The sequence below is a fragment of the Malurus melanocephalus genome, unplaced genomic scaffold (assembly GCF_030028575.1).
Source record: "Malurus melanocephalus ecotype Western Australia unplaced genomic scaffold, MMel_1.1 scaffold_270, whole genome shotgun sequence".
NCBI classification, from domain to species: Eukaryota; Metazoa; Chordata; class Aves; order Passeriformes; family Maluridae; genus Malurus; species Malurus melanocephalus.
In genome coordinates, this window is record NW_026623502.1 from 729755 (window position 1) to 753091 (window position 23337).

At 36.1% G+C, this 23337-nt stretch overlaps 1 protein-coding gene across 2 annotated transcripts in view; it reads right to left on the reverse strand.

The window, feature by feature from the left end:
• Positions 1–23045, reverse strand: part of DLC1 (DLC1 Rho GTPase activating protein) — a 212870-nt gene extending 189825 nt beyond the window's left edge. The window contains exons 1-2 of one of the 2 annotated variants that reach the window (XM_057376125.1): positions 22811–23045; positions 6223–7387 (exon numbers count right to left, since the gene is read on the reverse strand). In XM_057376125.1, coding sequence (XP_057232108.1) covers positions 6223–7275 — 1053 coding nt within the window. In that variant the 5' untranslated portion in view covers positions 7276–7387; positions 22811–23045. Of the gene's footprint in view, positions 1–6222; positions 7388–21922; positions 22198–22810 lie in introns of those variants that run through there. The other variant, XM_057376126.1, reaches the window with a different exon arrangement.
• Between the last annotated feature and the right edge of the window lie 292 nt (positions 23046–23337).

Sequence of the window (23337 nt, forward strand, 5' to 3'; positions counted from 1 at the left end):
TTTTTTTTTTTTAAGAAATCATACTATTTGTTTTGCTTCACTTGCATCTCTTGCCAGATTCTTCCCAATGCCTTCAAAACCATGACGGTTTAATAGCAATGTGCAGATGCAGCAAATTCCTTGTGGTGAAGCAACTGTGGATTTCAGTAATAATTGCCCACTGTACTAATACTACAGACTGTAGCTCTGAGTTGTGGGTAGGAGTTAACCTTTCAAAAAACTTTTGTAGCTTACGATCTCTCATCAATTTTTGATGTTGTTCCTATTCACATTATGAGTTTGGAAAAACAAGTCCCTGCTCTTCTCTGAAACATTTCAAAAGTTTGAGAAGCATTAAAAAAATCTCAAGAAAGTTTGAAAATCATAAGATATGCAGAAATGGAGCAAAAGCAAATCTAAATTTCACACCTGATAAGACAGATTTCCACTGTTTGAAAGATCATCTTTAAAAAGAAATGATCGTATTTCCAATATTTGCACTTGCCATTGTCCTTCACAAAACTAAGAAAAGATGTCAAGATTCTAGATGCCAAGATTATATTATTCATCTCTGCATATGAAAATGAAGCTACTCTGGCATAAGTACAGGTCTGAATTGTACCGGAAATGCAGTTAGAAAGCCATATGATTTGAAAGTAATTTTACTATGATAATAACTTTATAGTGTCTATCTTCTCTAATCTCTAAAGTTACAAATTATCACAACACCCAAGTCCAGCAAGGCACTTAAGTATAGTCTAAGAACACAGCAGTTCCACTGACATCCACTAATGTTTTTTTAATGTCCAGGTTTAGATAGCCGGGGGTTGGTCTTTGATGACCATAATGATGCACAGAAGCCTTCATCTTCCACAATCATCCAAACAACATTAATTACTGTCCACACTTTCAGAATTTCTAATGATCATTATAATGTTAGAGGGCAGATTTCACCACTGTGGCTGGATTCCTGCACTAGAATATTTGCAAGATGACTATCTTTCGAAATACTCAATGGGAACACCAACTATGAGAAATGACTGCATTTATAGATCATATTTTGCAAAGGAATAATTAAAGGCATCATAGTATGAGCCAGCAAACAAAGCTCCTTAAAATTCCTGTGAAATGAATTTACATGGTGTTACAAATAGAAGCTCCTGGGAGAACCTGACTTTCTAACTTGCCCYTAAAATCAGTCTTAGCGTTGTGAAACAAAATTTAATTTTGATCCTAATGGAAGAGAGCCAGCCTTCAMATCTCATAGACATACATAATACTCAAGAAGTAAATATGGATGGAAAGGTCTAAATTAAAGTAAGTAATTTCTTTGCTTTCTCACACTAGCATAATTATAATTGTTGAAATAAAGAAATAAACCTTATTGCAACAGGAAATTTAAAACCKTGCTTTAAAAACTCTCAGCTTCCCTGTAGGGAAAAGGCACTATTCCAAAGACCTGTGTCATCCCAGGTAATCTTCTACCCAGGTTTCTTTTGCTATTTACTGCCAGTCTTCTGATAATCTTATTCTTAAATTAATTTTCATCTTATTGACACTGACAGCTGCTGTTGTGCTGACATCAGCCAAGTCCTTAAGCATCCTTCACAAATCACACAGTATTTGATTTAAAAATCTGGATTAAAGTAGTAGCAATAACAATTAGCATTATGAATAGCCCTGACTGTTATATTCTTTGGTCTTGCAGAAATGACTTCAAGATAACATCAACTGTTTGAAACTGGAAAGCTCCTGAGAAGATGACCATGATGAGCAAACATGAAAAGCAAAAGTCTCATAAAAGAGAGATGAGGAATTGGTATATTGGAAAGGGCTGATTTCAGACAATTTTTTTCTTATATCATTACAATCTGAAATAAAAAAACGTAAGAAATTACAAAACATTAATTATTGAGATGAATGACAGATATTCGATAAAGTTTTTTACCTACAAATATAAAGGCATGCAAATAKATATACATTGTCAAAACTAAGAGAACAATTGGTCAGGCAACTAACAATTTTGACAYGCAATTGTTCATTTGTGAATTCAATTCCTTTTCTTCTGACATTCAGATATTAAGCTACATTCTATCAAAGCAGCCCAAATATGTCTGAGGAATGTTTCCAGCATGTACTCTGGGTCAAATCAGAATATACTTCTAGGTTTGTGTATGAGTAAAAAATCTGTTTATCTTTTCACAATTTTTTCCCTTTTCAAACTTTTAGAACTATCTTGCTAGATAGMTTTTGGTTGAATTTTAGTTTTAAATATTAACTACAACTTCATAAGCCATATTAAAAGACCTATTAATAGTAATACTATCTTTTTGCATGCAGAATGATTTTCAATCCTTTATCTCCACCTCTCCATAAATGCAAGGATATTATAATCCCTATGAATTGGTAGGGATTCCTTTTGTACTACTAGTTCCTTTCATATATGGTGGTTKTATTGTTCCTTTTTTTCCTCCCACAGTCATGGTCACTTTGCAGTTTATTAAAAGTAATAGGTGATATATTACCCTACAGGAGAGGAATGAAYAGTCACAATACATTCTGTAGCTATTTTCTTCTTGTTTGTATTGAATGATCTCTGGGAATAWAATCTAAGGAGGAAGAATGGTGGAAGAACAATGAATATTGGGAATGATAAAAAAAATTATTTCGTAAGTGGATTTTTTTTTATGTTTCCTTATTTTTTAAACTTCATGGCTTTTTGCTCAAAAGTATTTAGGAGCCACACTTCACAGTGTTGACTTTCTATTCCTTTACTGATTTCTCATTTAAAAGAGCTGTCTTAGCCTAGTTTTAAAAATTGCATTTACAAAATGCTGATTATCCTTGGCTGCAATAGAACAGCTGTGATTTTGTTTGGGAAGTCAGTGGGGAGAACTTACAGGCAAACTATATGCCTTAACCCACCTTTTTATGCTGGTCCTGTATAAATTAGTTCTTTTTTGTGTTGAAAAAGAACTGAAATTCACTCTTTTGAGTTCTGCTGCATTTTTGCATCTTCTCAATATGCCCCAACAGGGATTTTCCTGGCTTTGCCTAAAGCTGATGAGGGAAGCAGCTTGGAAAAAGCATAAAATAGGGTACATGCAAAAATCTGACAGATTCTTTATGAGATAATGGCCATTTCCTTCCATTTAAAATCATTGTATAACAAGTAAATAGTCTCCTTTTGTTGATATTCTCTCAATAGTTGGTGCTCTTCTAGTTTTGTATAATATTGTTCTCTAAAAGCTCTGTTACTTTGTGCATATGAACATATATGTGAATTGTTTTGATAYCCCAAGCATTACAGTTTGCTCTTTAGTTCCAAAGATTATTCCATGTACAATTGTCAAATGAAGTGACTATTTTAAAATTTAAATTTATTTACGTCAGCAAAGCTTACAGAAGGGTCTAGTTGGTGTATCCATATGTATTTAATCCATTTATCCTTCTGCTACTCTGAACCATTAATAACCATAAGCTTCATCTTGTGCATGAGCTGAAATGATTATTAGTCAACACAAAACCAGGAAAGCTTGATTMCTGTGTATCTTTCAATTAGACCTAATATCATTAACTTCTCACAATCAAATTCAGGTCCTTCCCATTTCCGAGCCTTAGGAAGTCTTTCTGAGAAAGCCAAGGGAAAGAGGGTGCTGTGTATCGACCGTTTGAACCCTGGTGACTTAAGGGAGCAAAGAATGCTGCAACAGCTGGACATGTTTGCAAAAAGCATCTTCAGTGTCAGGACATCCATCATGACTAAAGCAATTTACTGCCATGGAGTCAGTGCTGGTCAAAGATGCTAAACTTTAAGCCCTTAAGCCCTGGAACCCGCATCCATCTGCAAAGGAGGCATATCAGAGCCACACTGCCTCTCACCTCAGCTCCAGTTTGAAGACAGCAGATCTAAAGATAAGAGGGAAGGTCATGCTCTATTGCCACAATTAAAAACAGTTTAAAATATGTTAACGAGGAACAGATTTGTAGAAGAATTTAGTACCAGCAAGASCAGAATAGTGTCTAGTCAAAGGCCCTAAGTTTTAATTATCAGGAAAGTGCCTGAAGATCAGCACCTTCCTATGATCACCCAAGGTGCTGTCTCAAGATTGGGTGCCCAAATACCTTTAGTGATTTATGTCCATGTAATTTTTCCTATATTCTGACCTTTATGGGCACGTGATTATGTGCAACTATAATTGACACCAAGCATTTATCAGACAGTGGTGTGTTTTAGGCCTTAACTGCACTGTTTGAACTGCTGACCTTGAGAGAAAAGGTTTTATATACCATTCCAAATCCCTTAAGTCTTCCTGTCACTGCAAAGCAAATACTTTGCTTTTATGGATGGATTCAGTTTCAAGTCTGCAGTTTTTCTTATTTTTTTTTTAATTACAAAAGTGGCTTTTGGGGGAAGTTTGTAAACATAGGCACATTTTACATTGCACACTATTACCAACACAGATAGGCTTTTGTAAAATAGTGCATGGTTAGATATAAGTCATAAAACTCCTGATGCAGGAATGTTGTTTGTAGAAGCATCTTGTGAACTTAGAGATAAATAATACCACAAACAACAGCAGATAATATCTTTTCCCTTTTGCAATATGTTACAGTGGTTGGCAAAGATTTCTTTAACTAAAGTAGTACGAGGTTTCCTTTGGATTTACAGACTCCAACCCCTTTTACACACAACTTTGCAGTTTCTGCAACCAAATAATGCTCAAACTTCCTTGAAGAAACTCCCTCTTTTGCTTTTTATGCTCATCTTCYTTCCTAGTTTTTATCACCATTAGTCTCAGTGGAATTTTTATAGTCTGTTCTTTAAAATATTTAATGGCACAAACACAAATCATACATACATTCTCAAATATTATTCTCATGAGTGTACATTTAAAAGATGAGTATGTCACCCTAAAACAAGGAGATRCATGCAAACTAGCATCATATATAAGCTAGTAAAAATATAACACCCTACGTCTTGCTAATAATATTAAAATGTACACATCAGTGTCAATAACTATACTTAGAAAACCAGAAAATTTGATGCCAAAGTAAAGCAGCTGAGAAATGGTTGTAGTAGTCAGTTAGTTCTCAACTATGATGTTAATTTGGTTAATTTTCTTTTTTAAAACTTGAACCATTCTTACTGTTAGATAGTTGAACGGTTACTGTATTAACTGTGACTGCCTGAAGTACCAAAGGAAGCCTGGCTTTGGGGGTTTCTGAAAGCTTTGGCAAAAAGTGTTTACAGCTTCTAACCACATCAATCCAATGTTCCTGTTATAAAAGGGTCCACACGAGGAAGCAACGTCCAGCAGCTCAGSGTGTTGTGTCAGTGCAGAGTATTTCAGATAAATGAATTTGTGCTTTGGTGAAAGAGCTACTGAGGCACTGTAGCTGACAGAAATCTCACACAATTAAAAGAAACCAGATGTATAAAATAAACCCAGAAAAAAAAAAAAAGCTGGATGACTTCAAATAAAAAAAAAGGCAGAGAGAAGTAAACAAATACAAATCTGTTATTAGCTAGAATAAGCAGCATAGCTGAGAAAGCCAGACTTTAAGATGAATTCCATAGTGCCACAATCAGCACATGTCCTTCCGTTAAAGCCAATGGGAGTTTTATTGCCAAGGAATCTCTCCATTAAAATTTTGTAATGATACCCTTCCTCACTCTGTGAAGACAGTGAAACTCTCTGGTTGCTTAAAAATTACAAAACATTGTAATTCAGACTCAGCAATATTTGTTTTTGCAAGAACATAGGCTCATGGGGCTGAGCTAAAACCCAAAGAGCTACTGCAAAATGTTTCTACTCCTTTTTTTTCTCTTTTAAAATCTTGTTGCACTTTTTCCCTGTACTCCTTTTTCCTTAAGGCTTCCAAACCCCTGGACACAATCTGTTTTCCTAAGAGGAAACAGATAATGGTATTTGACAGCAGCAGAAAACCAAAAAGAAAACCAAATCCGCAGAAGACATGTACTCATTTATCTTTGAACGCTATATGAAATATATAAAATATAAGGTACCATCCAAATTCATAGCTCAGCCTTTTCAGACCTTAAAAAAAGCTCCTAAAATTTAGTTGTTGTATAGACATATTTCTCTTGAAATGATTTGTACCTGATAAATTAATGAAACAATCACCTTTGCTCTCCAGTGGATCAGGCAGAGTATCACTACCATTAAAAATTGAGGGAAAATATTTGAAAAAAATCTCTCCAGTCTATGAGCATCCTACCTTTCTTTTGCGCAGTTTCACTTGATTGTCTGAATATTCATGTGTGGTCAAATTATTCCTCACATGTAAACACTGAATGTCTTCTGCTGAACTGACATTTGAAAGGCATTTGTTTTCAGGGGCCATTTGAGGTTCTGTGAAACCACTTTCATCCAGACCATTTTCCACTGCTGGGATGCAAGAGCAAGGAGAAGATTGCATCAGGCAGTTGCTGGGTTCCGCTGTTGAACAGAGCTGTCCATCACCACTGGGGTGTGATTCAGAAGAAATACCACTCTCCACCACATTGCACTCAGAGTTTCCAAGCCCGTCTTTGAAAGCATCAGATTTCCGGCGCTGTTGTGCAATTACAGCTGTATGAAGCAGCTGCTTCCCAGGCATAATAACTTCTTTCACATTTGCAGAATTGATACAATTTTCTTTCTCTACATCTATTACTTCATTTGAGCCATCATAATCACAAAGCTCCAGGCTTTGGCCAACACTGCCACAAACATCTTTTTTCACCTCCTCTTTGGGCACTATATCACAGCCAGGTTCCTCACTTGTATCTCCAATTATTCCCAATGATTCAGCGGCCTTGTTACCCTCTGTTATTGGTGCCATCTGTGCTAAGGAGCCTGYTCCATTTAAGCTGTGCCCTTCATCTTTGGGTTCATTTTGTACAGCAGTGATATGGTAATTAACAGCATCCAGGTGGAGTGCAGAATAGTCATCCTCATCATCAGACACATGGACGAGAGTTTCTGTGCTGGCCTCCAGAAAATGCTCCTCGTCCTCATGGTTATCATTTTCATCCACTTCCTTTGAAACATTTCCCAGCTGCTTTTCAGGGAAGCCAGTCATCTCTCCACTATAGCAGCACTCTGGAAATGAAGCACATTTTTCTTTCCGGTCCACGCTCAAAATCTCATCTTTTTCCATACTTGTCTGCAAGTTATCAGCTACGAGTCCGTGACGACATGCTGTATTATACTCCACAGACTCCAAAGCCAATCCCATCCACTGGGTCACATGCTCTTCCCAGCTTTTCTTTCTGATTGCTAGAGACATGTCATAACAGTTCAGCAGCAGACTGCAATGTACCTTCCACAGATAACAAGAGGAGAAGTCATGGCTGCTGTGCACTGCTCCAGAGGGAGAGAGGGTTTCATCATTTTAACATCTGCAAGGAATAAAAAAAGACAGTATTATTGAATCAGCTCCAAATAAAAAAAAAGAAAGGGAAGAAACAGTTTAAACAAAAGTGTAAAACAAGATAAGACTGTGGGACCAGAAGGACAGGAATTTAAAAGACTGTTTTGTTTAAAGTTTTAATACTTTTCATACAAAACTTGATGGCACTCATAACTCAGTATAACATCTTTTTCTTTTTTACTTTCCAATATCAAATAAACAAAAATGGTATAAACACGCACATGGACAAACAAGTAGCTCCAGAACAAAACTTTTACAACAAACTTCTCTTAACTGTCTCTCATGAGATAATAATTTCAATCGGTATAATGACATTATATCCCATAGCTGCTTAGTACACAAAGTTATTTCATTTCTTTGTCATCCACAGACACCTGTGGAGTGCAAGAATTCTGGCTGTTTTCCAATGAGGTAGAGCACAATTTGAAGGTTTTTGCAAATTTACCAAAAGTATAAACTACTTGTCTCCTGAGTATCTTTGGCCCATTTTTATTGTTACTGTTCATTCTCTTACAAGTTGTAATTACAAGTGTTGCATGAAACTGCAGAGTAAATCAGTTGCTGTGTAGTAATTAAAAAAAAAACAAAAACAAATCATAGAATCATTGGCAAGTTTGGGTTTTAAGGGCTTTTAAAGGTCATGTACCCTCTAAAATGCAACACAAGGAAAACTAATTTAAGCTTCTAGTGTATTTCCTCATTCAAATACTTTATAAAACCTGAACAAATCACCTCCCCCCCCGCCCCCACTGCCTTGCTGAATATATTCATGATCTTCTGGTGTAGGGCATGAGGAAGCTCTTATTTAGGATGGGGCTCTCCAGAAGGGGAACCTGTGAGCCAGCATGGTTGGCTCTAAGTCTGCTCCTCACCTGGACTGCCTGGCCATTAGGCATTCTGGATGATGGCATTTGAGATACATYAATCTTGTGTCATTGCATGTGTATATTAGCACAAAGAAAGTATCTCCTATTAATTTATGAATTAGAAAATAAAATTAACAGGTTCGTTGTTAGAGAATGAAACAAAACTTCTGGCTCATAAACCATTACTAGTTYGAGGAGCAGACACTTCTACTTTTCACTCCCTACATAAGAACTGTCAGCACTTAGCATGAATCTGGTTATTGATTTCAGCAATAAAGAAGATTAAGTAGAGACTTTTTTCTGGGTCATTTCAGTCCACTAAGGCAAATTCTGATTGCCTACCAGGCCCCAAAGCTGCCTTGACAAATCACATGCCTGAAGGTATAAAAGTATTCATCTTGAAAGAAATGCAGAATTATGCCTGGGCMACTGAACATCCATAAATTAAGTGTTGACAAACTGACTTTCAGGATAAACTTGTACACAGTCCTAGATCTTTAACCTTCTTTTAGGAATGGCAAGCTTCATTCCACATTCACATTTTCCGGCCCTGTGGAGACTCCACTTGAAAAGAACATATATTCATAGAGCAAGAGATTTCCATGCACAAGTCATTAATGTGTAGGAGGCTGAGCAAAATGGAAAATAACACACAGAGCCAGGGCAAAAAATTTATCTGCTTTCAGAAGCAGTTAGTAGTAAAAAGTTAGTAAAATTTTATAATCCTCTCTTCTTYCCAGGTCAAATATGAGAGCAAACCTAAATATTAAAATCTGAAATCAGATTATTGCATAAATTTGCCACACATTCATATTCTGATTTCAACTTTATATAATCTTGACCTTGCTAGGTGTGTGTGGTCCAAAATTACCAGAGTGAAAAATCAATAAGGATAACACTTTTAACTTCTGCTTACCCTTTTCCTGATGGACACTAAAGCTCTTCAAATAATTAAATTAGTTAACCATCACTGTGTTTTGCACTGATCTTTGAAAAGAAGCATATTTACTACAACAGGCTCAGTGATTTCTACGGTCCTTCATGAACAATGTTTGGAGTTGCACCTGGGTGAAACTCATTTGCAGCTTTCCTCTCTCTCCCCACTAGAACACTACCCTCATCTACTTTACAGAAAATTAAACATGGTTGCTACAGCCACATAGGGAAATTGCTAACAACAATGAAAAYAGACACTAGAAACCTTAAGGGTAAAAATCTAAAAAGTGTGACTTCCTAATCACATACGTGGATCTACCTACCTAATATTTAGGCCACTCTTAATGTGTAGTGGGCAGGCTCTTAGAGAGTTAATGGGTGTGTTAATCTTGCTGCTACTAAATGGAGTTACACATGTGCAGAAAGTGGAGAACAGATCGGTTACTGTTTTTTAAATTTTTTCGATGTGGTTGTATTTCATGGGGGATGAAAAACAAATAAATTTTACTTTAGGAATCTTTCTGTTTTATTGCTTTATCACTGGTTTTGGCTGCCTCATTGACTGCAGAAAAATTATTAAACAGAAGATTATAAAACACTTTGCTTGAAATGAAAGACAAATAAATATATGACACGGGCATTTTTATTGTTCTGTAACAAATGAGAGTATGTTAGCCCTAAATATGAAAATCTACAGTACACCTCCCCAGGCAGCTTCCYCAATAGTACTGAAATCCCCTCATTCTCATGGCTATGAAGGAGCCCAGAGTTTGGTGACAGCTTACTTCTGTTCCCTCTCCACTCCTCAAAGACYGTGTTAAGCAATTCATCTTAGAAATAATTTTCCTGCTCTAATTGCTTGACACTTAGGGGCTGACAAAAATCTTTCTTTCTTTTCTACCTCTTTTTTCAGGAGAAACTATTTTCTTTTACTCACATGCAAACACATAAGCTGTGCCTTGGAGGGTCTGCTGCTCCRGACCTTTGAAAGATTCTCTGCCAGAGAAAAGGGTGCATGGCCACTTTTCAGGAGAAAGATTCCTGCCTTGATCCCTGCTTTTCTGCTATTGCTGTTCACGTTTATGAAGCATCTTTTATTCTCTGAGAAATGCCTCTCCCAAGTCCATTTGTAGMTTTGCCCAAGGGAAGAGGCATCCCCCTTTCTCACTTTCAATTCCTGCCATGCCACAACTAGAAACCTTTAAAATTCTGGAGAAATCAGATTTAAGACAGTCAGATGAACCAATATCAGTCTGTTGAAAAGGTTTGCAGAGTGAAAAGATCTTTTCTTCTGACCAAAACATCTATCAATACGATGCTGTCTACTCAATTAATGCCATAATTTGGACTTCTATTTCTCTTTTACTTTTCAATAGCACTAAATTTGGTATTGCTTAGTACTATTAAATTTCTGAAGAATAAAAGTTTGAAACAAAAATATGAAGGATAAAACTTTTCCTGGGTTGGAATTAAGGCATATTGGCAACATTGACCCAATAGGCAATTTTAGGAAAAAATAGGCAGTTTTTGTCCAATAGAAAATGAAACTGAGCAGTGGATTACCACACTGCAGCAGAAACCCATTCAAGAATGGATGCTTCATGTTTACAAAACTCGATGTCATTTYACATGTATTTTTGTAGTAATTTACTGCCTATCTCCTTTCACTGTAAAATGGAGTGTTAATGAAAAGTAGGGCAGACTTTGATGTTAGTTTATTTTTGGAAACTTTGTGTCTAGTCTCACAGAACTGAGTTACTTTACAACTGATAAAGCACAAAACGATGAGAATTAGTAGGCTCTGCTATAATTAGATTGTCTAATGTTTTCCTTCAATTAGGATTCCTGTGACATTTTTTTCCTGAAAAAGTCATATTAAACTGCTTGTAGCAGGGTTTCAAAGTTCAGATAGAGAAATGTCTTTTATCTCATGAAATTCCATTCAGATTTGGCTGTGCTACACATTTTTCAAGACACATTTCACCTTCTCTTCCTTCCCTCCTCAAGGAAAAATGACAGTCTACAAGAACTAGCTTTACACAGACCCAATACCTATGACTGCAAAACCTGCAAAAGTTGCAGCAGGAAGAACTAAGTCTTGGAGCTACAGTGAGAATGGAAAGGGAAGGAAGGAGACTTTAATATCTGGGTCTGGGACTTCCCAGGCCTGTGAGAGCAGCTTCCCTTCTGGGCTTAGGACAGGACTCATTAAAGTCCCAGTTAAAAGAGTGGGGCGGCACAAGCACACAGCCAGGGCTCTCTGGTCCTACACCTCATCCCTCAGACTTCCAGGGCATAGGAATGGAGCCCTGTTTCTCCCAGAGTGGAAGAAAGAGAGGAGAGAAACATGGGGCCACGCAGCAATAGCAGCCACCACACAAACTGAGACCGTGAGCCCTGAGCCATTAAGAGGGAAGGGCTATGCCAAAAGGGGGCAAAAGAAAGACACTGCTGTGAGAACACCTTGGTGACATCCCTGTATGGCCAAAGCAAGCACTGACCCAGGGGTGACATCCCTGCTGCCTCCASCAGTTCCTCCATACTGACAATTCATTGCACCATGAATTGACATGACCTCCACATTGCAACAAAAGCGCAGAAAGTGTAGGAAACCTCTGGAAAGGAGAAAGCTGCCGAGAACGCAGGACAGTTAATAAAGTCTGTGGCAGGAGTTTGTGAGAGGGCAAYCCAGGCAGTACAGCCCCACTATCATGCCGGTTGAATTAAGTTTTTGCTAAAGTTTTACATGGTATACAAATCTTTTCTGAAATAAAAGAAAAAAATAGGCAAAGCATTAGCTTATCAACATATACAAAGATGAAAGACTGTTTCATTAAATTTTTTACATAGCAGGAATATGTAAGCAGTGGAGATCAAGCAGAAATATTTATTTTGTTATCATTATTTTATCTTCTTTGGTCCGTGACCCCAGTCAAAAAACTTTGTTTAAGGAAGTCTAAGTGAACAGGGTCTGTTTCCTATAAACTCATCTCACATCTTCCTGGTCTGGCTTGCATACAGTGCTTTCAGTAACTCCATACCTATCTCTGAGACAGAGCGTTGTTTACAAATAATTTGAGATAAAACATAAGCCTCTAGATCTTCACTCAGCTCTCTGTTTTAAAAGATTGCCTGCTTTTTAAAATGCAAGCCTTCATTTTCTTATTTCCTGGAAACAGACCACCTTTTGGATTTCACTGAAGTGGAGGCTCGTCTTGTCTGCAATTTCTACATAAGCAGCACTTGTAGTGCAGGGTGATAGACCATGCTAAATCCTGAGGTCCTAGAGTAGAAATATGAGGACTGTTTGTTGTGGGGTATTAATTTAGTGAATACCAGAGGCATATTTCCTAAGTTATTTAATACAAAAAAAAATATAATCATGTAAAATGAAATAATAAAAACTGTTTGAACTAATAACTATTTAAAATATTTACAACTTTATTCTAAAAATCAGAAAAAGCATAGTACTCTTAAGACAAGCATGTCAGAAAGAAATAACAAAACAGTTAAAATCTTTCATATAACTGTTAAAGGTCAGGTTTGCATGTGCATGYGTGTGATGCACTTATAAATGTGAACACAGATCAGTACTGACTGTAGACTGCTGCTGATTTTTCTACAGGTAAATACAAACACATCCCAATAGTGTCCTTTCACRGGATACTTGTCTTTTTTGAGGAGATTGTACTGTTGGTTTTCAGCCATGAATCAGGGGACAGAAATGCAAGCAAATAGTAATAAGTGTAGCATACACACATTCCTTCCAGCATTGTCTACCATGCAGGATTTTAAAAATTACTGGCCAGCTATAKGTTAAACAACAAACAACTGCTAAGACCCCCCTGAGTCTGAGGAACTGACTCATGTTCAAGCATCTATTAGAAGAGATTCCAGGACAARTGATCAGAAACCAAATGTTAGAATTGCCCAACAATACTCAAATGAGATATCACTGAACTTGTAACTCTGCAAGGTAGCCAAGTTACCCTCTTTGCACACAAGAATCAAAGGGGCGACACRTGTAGAGCTGGGAAATCTGGGGAACTGCAAGAGGGATATTCTTCTGAGCTAATGGCAAATGTCTTTGGGGTCAGAGAAGAGCTTTACTTGAGGGAAAGCCACAGAGCCAGAAGGGATCCTGAWCAAGCACTGGAGTAGATGTGGGAAGTACAGCCTTTCTAGGATAAGACATAAATTTTTCCAATCTTTTTCTCTCTGATCATTGAAAGGAAGAGGAAGCAGAAGGATTTCTGGCCTTTAAATCCCCATTTCCCTACTATGCCTCAGGAGTAGTACCTCCACAGTGTGAGAAGGTGGGAGAAACAGGGAAAATTTCTCTGCACACARCCTTAAGGTGGCTATGAGCAATGATTGGATACAACAAAAGCTGGTTTAAAATCAAATCAAATAAGGACCACTTGGTCGTGAATTACATACCTGCAAATCTGATTTCCATAGGCAGTTAATTGGCTAAAAAACATTAATAATGAAAATAAAAATTAAACAGAAAATCAGACGTGAGCATATGTAATTGTTTCTTTTTTAATATAGAGAGGGAAATTATTGATAGATTTTTGAAGGCAACTATTAGAACCTGTGTTCTTTAGATTATTCAGAACAAGAAAAGTAGTGAAATTATGAAATTTGCTGATTTCACTGAATTGCAATGGAGCACTAGGACATAAAACTGCATATGAAACTCTCTGSTACTAAACAAGATGTCATACTGTCACTGGAAAAAAAAAAATTCTAAGTGCTTATTAAAAGTCTCTTTTATATCTTCTACCAATCAGGAAAACAAAYGCAAAATGAAGTAACTGTGGCTGTAAATCTGCAACTGAATTTCAAGCTCAGTGAAAATTAGAAAATATGTATCACAATATTTCTGGTCTAAAGAGAGGTTGAGCATACAGCGGCATAGTAAAACAATATTTTCTAAATTCTCATTATGCAATGAACTGAAAACTAKATGTCATTATGGCAATTTCATTTTAGAAAGAGAAATAGAGTAGGAAAACATACAGCAAAAAACAATGGAAAGGATTAAAAGTATGGTATAGCTTCTGTGTGAAGAGCCATGAAATATGTGAATGTTTCTGGTCTGGGAAAGAGATGATTTAGGGCCATATGAAAATCAACAGCATCATGAAGAAGGAGAAAATTTATTCATTGTGCCTCATACTACAGGAATTTGCAGAAGAGCAAAGCAGAAATAGAAAACAAAAATATTAAATCAGAGCCAAGATTTTTTTTTTTGCTTATGCATTTAAGTGAATAGAAGCTATAATGTATAGGAAATATAAATAATATACTGCAAAAATTTGTTATTTCTGATATCAGAAATGCCACACAAGAAGTYAATCAAGCTATATACCTGAAATCATTCTTCTGACTTGATAAGGATTTCCTCTTTCCTTCAGGAATCAGTTTCATTGTGCCTTTAGCAAACTATTTTCTTTTCTTCTTTACAGATTCTGACATGTGTCATATTTGCTCATTATGGTTCACTGTCAGTGGAGATGCCTAATACATTTAAGATTGTTAACATTCTTCCTTTAGAAGATAATTAACATGTTACAAAAACTGTGATACTGTCCAGCAGTATTATAAGATCTCGATGCATTATACACCACGAACTATAAAGGCAAGTTTTTTGTTCAGAGACTTCAAAAGTCTTGTTTGTTTTGTGAAAATATTATTGGCTCCTAAGATATGAGCCCAAACTTTGTCAATATGCCTTAATATACTGCTGGAAAACATAAACCATCATGGGGTTATTTTATTTTCTATTCCTCAAAATGCAGCTGCATTACCAGTGCTCATCAGCTTACAACGAAGCCAGCTTGTGCTTACTTGTAGCCAACATGTGATTACAGTAGATTTTAGCTTGGTTGTATTTGTATTTGGTTCATTTCCAGGGCTGAGCCTCAGATTAGCTGAGCCTCTTCCTCAAGGATGAGAAAGGGGAAATAACTGGATCCAAACTGATCCACAGTTATCCAGGGTTACTAAAAGATCTATATATTTACACCCCATTTAATTATCAAATCAAAATCAATTAAACACAACATTTAAAATACTCAACTTTATGTTTTTCTCCTATTTTAAACAGTCAATATTACAGTGAAATACTATTTTCTCAAGTATTTATAGCACAGTGATACCACTTTAATTTTGTTAGTAGCATTTTAATACATTAGTAATCATATTAAAATAATTTTTGCAGTTATGAAAATCACAGTATCATTGCAAAGTGATGACAGCCATAAAATTTATAACTGCTCACTCACAAGAAGGTAAAAAGCTTTTAAGCCAAAAATAATTTCTAGCATAGACTTTTAAAGAAAACTAGAGCCTTCTAGCAATTCTGATCTGTGAGTGTCCTGGTCTTCAGAATTTAGTAGCGTGAAAGTTATTATAGATATTGTCTTGATTTCATAACATAAATTTCTTGGGTTTTTTTGTAATAAAAGGAACGAAGGTGTAAATGTTTAAAATCTATTTTTCCATAGGAAGACTTTCATGTGGAAAACTCGTTGCTCTTCCAATCCTCCTTCCAAATCATTTTGGCTTTCCATTCCAGAGAATAGAAAAGACAACATAACTGATAGATTCCTTACATCTCCTTTCACTCTCTAGTTTGACTGGAAGTATCTTGAAGAGAGATGAAATGAGAAAAGATCTCATGGGACAAGGCAACCCACAAAACTGTGGCTATTATTTTTGGTCCTGAATTAGGAAAATCTTTTTCCACAAATATTTCCCCCCTTCCCCCAAATAGAAGACATTTCATTTTCTAGCCAGCTCCAGAGAAAAACTATTTTCTTTAGCTACAGGGGGTCTTTATGAAAACAATATAAATTAACCGGATTGAATTCCTKTTGCCTTTTGGATTTAAGGTTCTAATATGGTGTTTCTATTTAAAAAGAAAAATAGTTGCTGGTGCTCATTATAGCCATGAGCTATGAAATCTCAGAAGTATGAGGCATTACATACAACGACTTTTGTCAGCCTCACTGAGTAGTAGGGACCTGTTTTCATTCCTGGTGTAGACATGACTAAAAAATATTTTTGATATTATTGTGCCTATACTTTGTACATAAAGAGTTGAAAATTATTTTCTCCCATTAAGGAAGACAAATATTTTATCACTGAGAGTCTAGAGAGAATGACTACTGATATGACTGCTTTTTAGTGGGAATCAACCATTAGCAGAATGTTGCATCTGTAAAGAAGTAGCCAGAGCAAATTGAGTAAGTATTCCTGGAATGTAGCTGAAGATGTGAAAAGCAAAAATTATTCAAAATGGCAGCTGTACCACTATTTCTTTGAAAAAGAGAAATAACATATAATGTACACTGAGTGCTTTGTAAATGCACTGGAGGACCTAATTAAGTGCACTTTCTCCAAGGATGGGAATGTAAAAATTTAATTTATTCTACAAGTTGGTGAAATTTGGAGGAAAAAAGTTCACATTCAAACCTAACCTTGAAATTGACTGTTTTTCAAGTTAATATTCTTATTTTGGAATTCGGGAAACCTGTCTGTCAAAGGACTTTATAGAGTATCTCACCTCTCTGCCTCTCACAGGCATAATGTGAAAATGACTTCTATGGTCAATAGACACTGTCCACAGTTTTTCCAGAGTGGAAAATTCCAATTCCACTCATCAATTCCAAACTCATCAGCTGCTCTCCTGATTTTGTAATGATAGTCTCCATGCTCAGCGTCTGTAGGCTGCCTGGAAAGATAGGGTCAGTGCTGGAAATTACAGTTTCTGAGTACCTAATGACTTGTGAGCTCACATGGAGATTTTCCCTTGATTTTAATAATAATTCAGTTCTATTTCCTTTACTACCTATCAATCCTCTCACAACATGTGAAARCTTTCTAAAAATCTTTATATCCAATGTGGATTTTATATCCAATTAAGCTGACAGTGACCCAATGTCTGGAAGTTGTCGGCAACATCTGCACATAGGTATTTGGTGGAACTAGAATATAAATTTGTTTTTGAATACAGAATCCTCAAAGCCCAGGTTTTGCTGTGGAGGGTACAATTCTTAGAGACCACCCTTTCAACAATAAATTCTCATTTTTATTGTTATTATTGAAAGCTATCAACTCTCTCTGATAAAACAGTGTTAACTGAAGACAAACAATTTAAGCAAAATGAAAAGGTGTGTYGCCATTTAGCTGCAGATAAAAAAATGTGTGATAAATTCAACAGTACAACTTCCAGTGTGGTGAGCCTCTCAGGACTGCTCAGATGTGGATGGCTAAATGCTCCAGACTGAAAAAGTGAATCCAAAGTAAGTCTTCCCTGCCCATTACAAATCTGTGTCGTGTATTAGCAATTCACGAGGAGGTAAAAGAATGTTCATATCTTGTTATMGTCTTAGCAAAGTTGTTAACACCGCAATATTAAGGTTGTGAGTGCTTCTTAAAAAGGCACATTTATACAGCTTTAATAATGCAACCCCAAATGCTTTGGCTTGACAAATTTCTCACTGGTTCCTCTTGCCTCTTCCATTTTCTCTTAGCTCCCTCAGCAGAACAACACTTTGCAACAATCTTCCATTCTACTCCAGATTTTCATCAATTCTTAGTCTAAGAAACTCACAACCAACACCGTCTTATCCCAAAATTTTGGATCACAAGACCAACTTTCCATAAGTACAATGGTGTTCAACTTGGAACATTTATTTGTTCTAGCATTGGAGAGTATTTGTTGTGGTTTAGTCCTGTTGTGAAACTCTCACCGATCCTGTAAACTCTAGAATGGATAAGGAGTGATCAAGAGGGTGGAAGGGCCAGTAGACATTCAGAGGTAAGAAAATTATTTATCAGATTTCCTAAAGTTCAAGRACCTTTCATCTAAACCTACTAGATTTTGCCACAAAGTACAATGGAATAACTAACAGGAAGTATCACAAATCACTGTAAGAARAAGAAAAGCCAAGATGAAAGTGAAGGCTGGAAGAAATGAGCACCTTATATGAATGATATGGGTTTTAATGATATACACAGCCTAAGGTAAGCCTCTGCAGTTGTGCTGGGTGAGTGACATACAAAATGCCAGAGAGAAAGCTCTGGGCATTAATTCCAAAATGAGTGATTTTTCTCATTAAAGAGAAGCAAGCAACTATGGTAATAGTGGATTTGAAATTATCAACCAACAGACTGTTCTTAAATTAGTACCTGAAAGCATTAACAAATATCAATGGTGAAATATGATATAAACCATATTGTTTTATATTCAATATCAGTAGTTATTACAATAAAAGAATATCCACATATAGTATACATAGGRTTTACATATGAAAATTCAATATAATTTCGCTTTGCAGTATAATTTATTCATTCATACACATATGCATACATGTGTGTGTGTATGAATAAACATGTAATAATCAATATACATGTACACATGTACATATACATAGGTATACACACRTATATTAAAAATGCACCCGTGTATCTGGCCAGTCTTAAAGTCCTTACTAAGTATTCACAGTGACTGTCATCTTTGGACATATTTAAAGCCCTAGGGGACAAGRACCTGAGCAACTTGCTCTAGTTGACCCCGGTTTGAATGACATGGTGGATCAGAGACCTCCAGAGGCTCTCTCCTAATAGGAAGGAAATCAAGATCAAACCTTTGGTGGATATGCTACTTCAATTGTTCTGGCCCTTATTTACTCTGTTTTTGCCTTTTTGCYTTTTCTTTTGTGAAAAGAACAGAACATTGACACACCCCCCATATTTATTTTTTTTCTCCAGACAAACAAACAACAGAAAATGGAACCAGATGAATAAAAGAAAAAAAGGAAAATACTCTAAAATACTCTTTTCGAGAAAAGAGAAAACTATTTGTAAATTCTCTTTCTCCTTCTGCTACTGCCCTCCTCAGGGAATCTTTAAAACAAAGAAGTTACATTCCAACAAAATTCATGTTCAAAAGAACAGAAAACTCTGATATGAAATGTGGCTTCACACTTCTGAAAATTAAGAAAAATGAAAGTCAGGTAACTTTTGAGACTTATGGAAAAGCTAAAAGAGGAATCCTTAGATTCTTCCATCACCTAAAGAATAATTTTAAAACTGATTTTAAGCTCAACAATTTAAAATAATAAGCCTTGCTTGTTTAAAAACTCCACACCCAAGTTGTTGTCTTCGTTTTTGATCTTCTTTTAGGAGGGACTGTTTTGTGTTTCAGAGGTCTTTGTGAATTAGGCCCAAATACATAAACTTCTTTTTTTCCAGTACTCTGACTATGGAATTTAACTTTAAGATCAACAGATACAAGGTTCAAAATAAAATAAGTTCGCAGGCACATAAATTTATGGTGAAGGAAARCTATTTGAATAATTTCTATTGCATGGATGTGACCATTTGCATTAATTTTTCTCAAGGCTGCAGASATAAATTCATTAYTTCCTTCAAGGGAATCAATTGATAYAACTACTTGGGCTACTTTCTTATTTCAAATAAAGAATGTTAACATTTCTGAAGGAACAGGGCAAGGTCAAAGAACTCTAGATGTTCATTTTCCATGTTCATTATTGCTATATATATATATATGTATATATATAGTAAGTTTTCTGTGAATCCTTTTCTGTAAGTTTTCTGTGAATCCTTTTTCTTGTACAACTATACCTTAAGAAACCAAAACAAGGTTAACATAACAGAGAAGTTAGGTGAAGTACAACCAAAAGCTGAACAGTGATTTGTCTCCACGACTTTCACTCAAACCTTCTAAATCTAAAAAGCAGGCATGTGTCTGTGTTATATTTTCTTACAACTGACAAGAAACTTTAGAGTTTAACGAGAATATATTTTCTGAGTTGTATTCTGTTGTCTACCCTGTACTTCAACTGCCTCAGGTGTCAAGTATTTTCATCTGCAAGTGAGGTCAGATGAGGTCATAATATGCTTTAAAATTCAGAGGTAGAGTTGCAGAAGATAACTGCTTGATATGGAATATTTTCTTCTGTTTGACTGGAGTACTCACTAGTACTAAATACGTGCACATCTGCTTGCAGAGCAAGTATGGGAACACAGTGCTGCAAAAGCCACTGAGGCTAAATCCTTTGAGACATCAGCGTTCCAGCACAAATTTCATGTGAGTGACAGAGACTCAGCCATTCAAATTCCTCTCAACTTCTCAGTCCCACCACCTACATATCACAGCTCTCCCAGGCCAGACATTTAACTGGAGAAGACTTGTCCATAAGCAAATGAGTGATAGGGATTTTAAAATTCACCCTGGAATATACTCAGGAACAATTTTCTGCCTATTGGTTGTTCCCTCTCCCATTCAGACGCATTCCCTTCTCAACCCAGAGCCAATCCTGACCACCCTGAACAACTTTCCTCAAATGGCAGTAAAGTGCACAGTTCWTGTCTATTGCAGAGTAGATATTTGACCCCATTCTGGAGTCTGCTCCTTCACATCCTTTCACACCACATTTCCTTACACACCAATCAGTTTGAAAAGTACTCAGAAAAAGCACAGTTAAAGATTTTTGAAATAAATGAACACATGACTTCTCTTTAGTTACCAGTCTGGCTAAYAATTATGGAGCCTTAATGATGCACATGAGAAAGAAAGAATGCTTCCAATTACTGATAAGAAACAATTTTCAGGAAGACAAAGAATACTATACAGATTGGCACGAAAAATGTTTCTCATATCCATAACAATCTAATAATTAAACAACAACTTTACATAAAATATTCATACATTCACATATGAGTGAAAAATAATATCCTGATTTTCTCCCTARAATCCTTAACAGCAGATTCCTGATATTTTTATTTACTTATTTACAAGATTAAAAATAAAAAGATAAAAAATCCATATATCGTCTCAAAAATTATAGTAAGCTGACATTTACTGAATCTTACTTTACTTCTTCTAAATGCTAGCACAGCACACAGCAATCTCTGTATCTAATCAAACATTACTAAAAATAACCAAAACCTAATTTAGCCAAAGCCAACAAATAAACCTTGGAATTCGRGATTTAGAGTGTACACCTTTAAGACTGAATTGTCACTTCTACTACAAATTTCATCTAGGACTGAGAAAAGGCTARAGACCAAGCCCAGCAGAGGTATAACTGATATGTCTACCTAAAACACTCCTCATCATCACTGCTGCTGGAGTGGAGGGAAGGGAAGGTGGGGAGAGAAAAAAAACATAGCYCTAAATGCCCTCCCTGTTGTTAAATGAGGTGAAAAAACAAATAGCTCACACATCTAACGTTCCTATTTAATSTACATTAGAAAATATGAAAGCAAGACCATACAGCTCTATTTATATAAGAATGCAAATAAAGTTCAGCATTTCAAGCATATTTTTTAAAAAAAGAAGAAAAATGCACATAACATTTTTTATATGTCTGGCATATTTWGATAAACAGAATTCTCATAGTTCACAAGTAAATGCACATTTTAAAGATTATAAATTTTTTTACCTCYMGTTCTAGTGTAGAGATCCTGAACACAGAACACTCCAGTGCTGGATACTGCTTGTTTCTTTTCTGAGATTTTTTCTTTCTTTTTTTTTTTTTTTTTTTTTTTTTTTTTTTTTTTTTTTTTTTTTTTTTTCCCCTTTTTTTTTTCTTTTTTTTTTTTTTTCCCAAATTTTTTTTGATTGTTCTAAGTACAGAAAGATTCCAAGACAGCCTTACCTAGATGAAGAGAATCAGGACTCCAGACAGGACCTCCCTAAAATCTTTGGTCAATAGAAGAAGAAAAAAAGCCCAAACAACCAAACAAAACGAAGAAGCAAACAAACAAACAAAAGAGCACAGTCCCAGCTAGCTCCTGCTAGCATAAAAGTTCAGATTTCGCTACTGAGATCATTGCTCTATTCTAAGCAGTTTTGCTCAATGTGTGATTCTAACAAAAACACCCTCTGCAGCTGGAGGGAGCCTTAGCTAAGCACAAGCCTGTCAAGCTTTTCCCAGTGACTTCTGTCTACTAAATTCAGACTGATGTTTTGTGAAAGGGGCCTCAACAACCAGGCCCAGATTGCCTGAAAAGTATTTCCTGCCTTTGAGAGAGAGAGGGAGAGAGAGACAGCGAGCCTGCCTGCCTGCGCCAGGGAGAGAGCGCAGAAACGGAGGGAAAAGAAAAAGACAAGACCGAGTGTTTCAAGTCAGTGAACTTAATACACTGCTGGGCTATTTCTGACAAAGAGGAAAGTCTGTATTATAGCTTCATAATATAAAAATGTTTTTTAACCTCTCCCTCCTATTTTTTTGCCCCTTAAAAATATTTTATGCATCTCTTWTGCTCATGAAAAGGTAACAGTTATCCAGAACAACACGAGAACGTTTCTGAAACACCTGGTATTTGACATGAGGTAGTGAGAAACACAGCCTAAACTCAACAAACACATCACACAGACAAAAGGTTTAGTACTATTTTGTCGAGCAAATATCCACAGTTAGATAGATTCCATTAAAACACATATGCTAAAATCGTGCTACTCAAGAGAATAAGCTGGATCTGAGAAAACGAATGCTGCAGTTTAAASAGAGTTATTTTGCAGGCAGTGGAATATGTTGCTTTACCTCTTTTGAGAATCCTCCAGAGTCACACAAATCCAGCTCTGCAAAAGCAAAAGGACAGACTCCATCTTGATCATATTAGTATTTTGCTGACATAAAACACTTGTAACTATTTCGTTCCAGTTTGACAGGGCGCCTGAATCATGTCTCCAGAGTAACCCGCAGCATCTACATCCTTTGCTCTATACAAATTTAGTGAATATCGTCTGTTTATCTTTTCTGCYTTCTTCTGCCTTCTCTGAATGACTTCCTCTTAGCTGTTCCAGCCTGAGAACTTGGATTACCATTTGGTTTTGATTAAAACCAGACGGACAGCTCCGTGGAAGTTTGAGGGTAAGCTAATGGAAACAACTAGTATGGCTTTAATTAGGGTATGCATTAGTAATAAATATTAGCTATTCATATAACAAATTCTACTAATAAACACATGCAAACCCTCATSTTTGGCCACTGGTTTCATATTTAGGTGAAATAACTTAGTCAGTATTTATTTTAAGTCAGTGTGAGTCATAATAGTAATCAACGTGTAC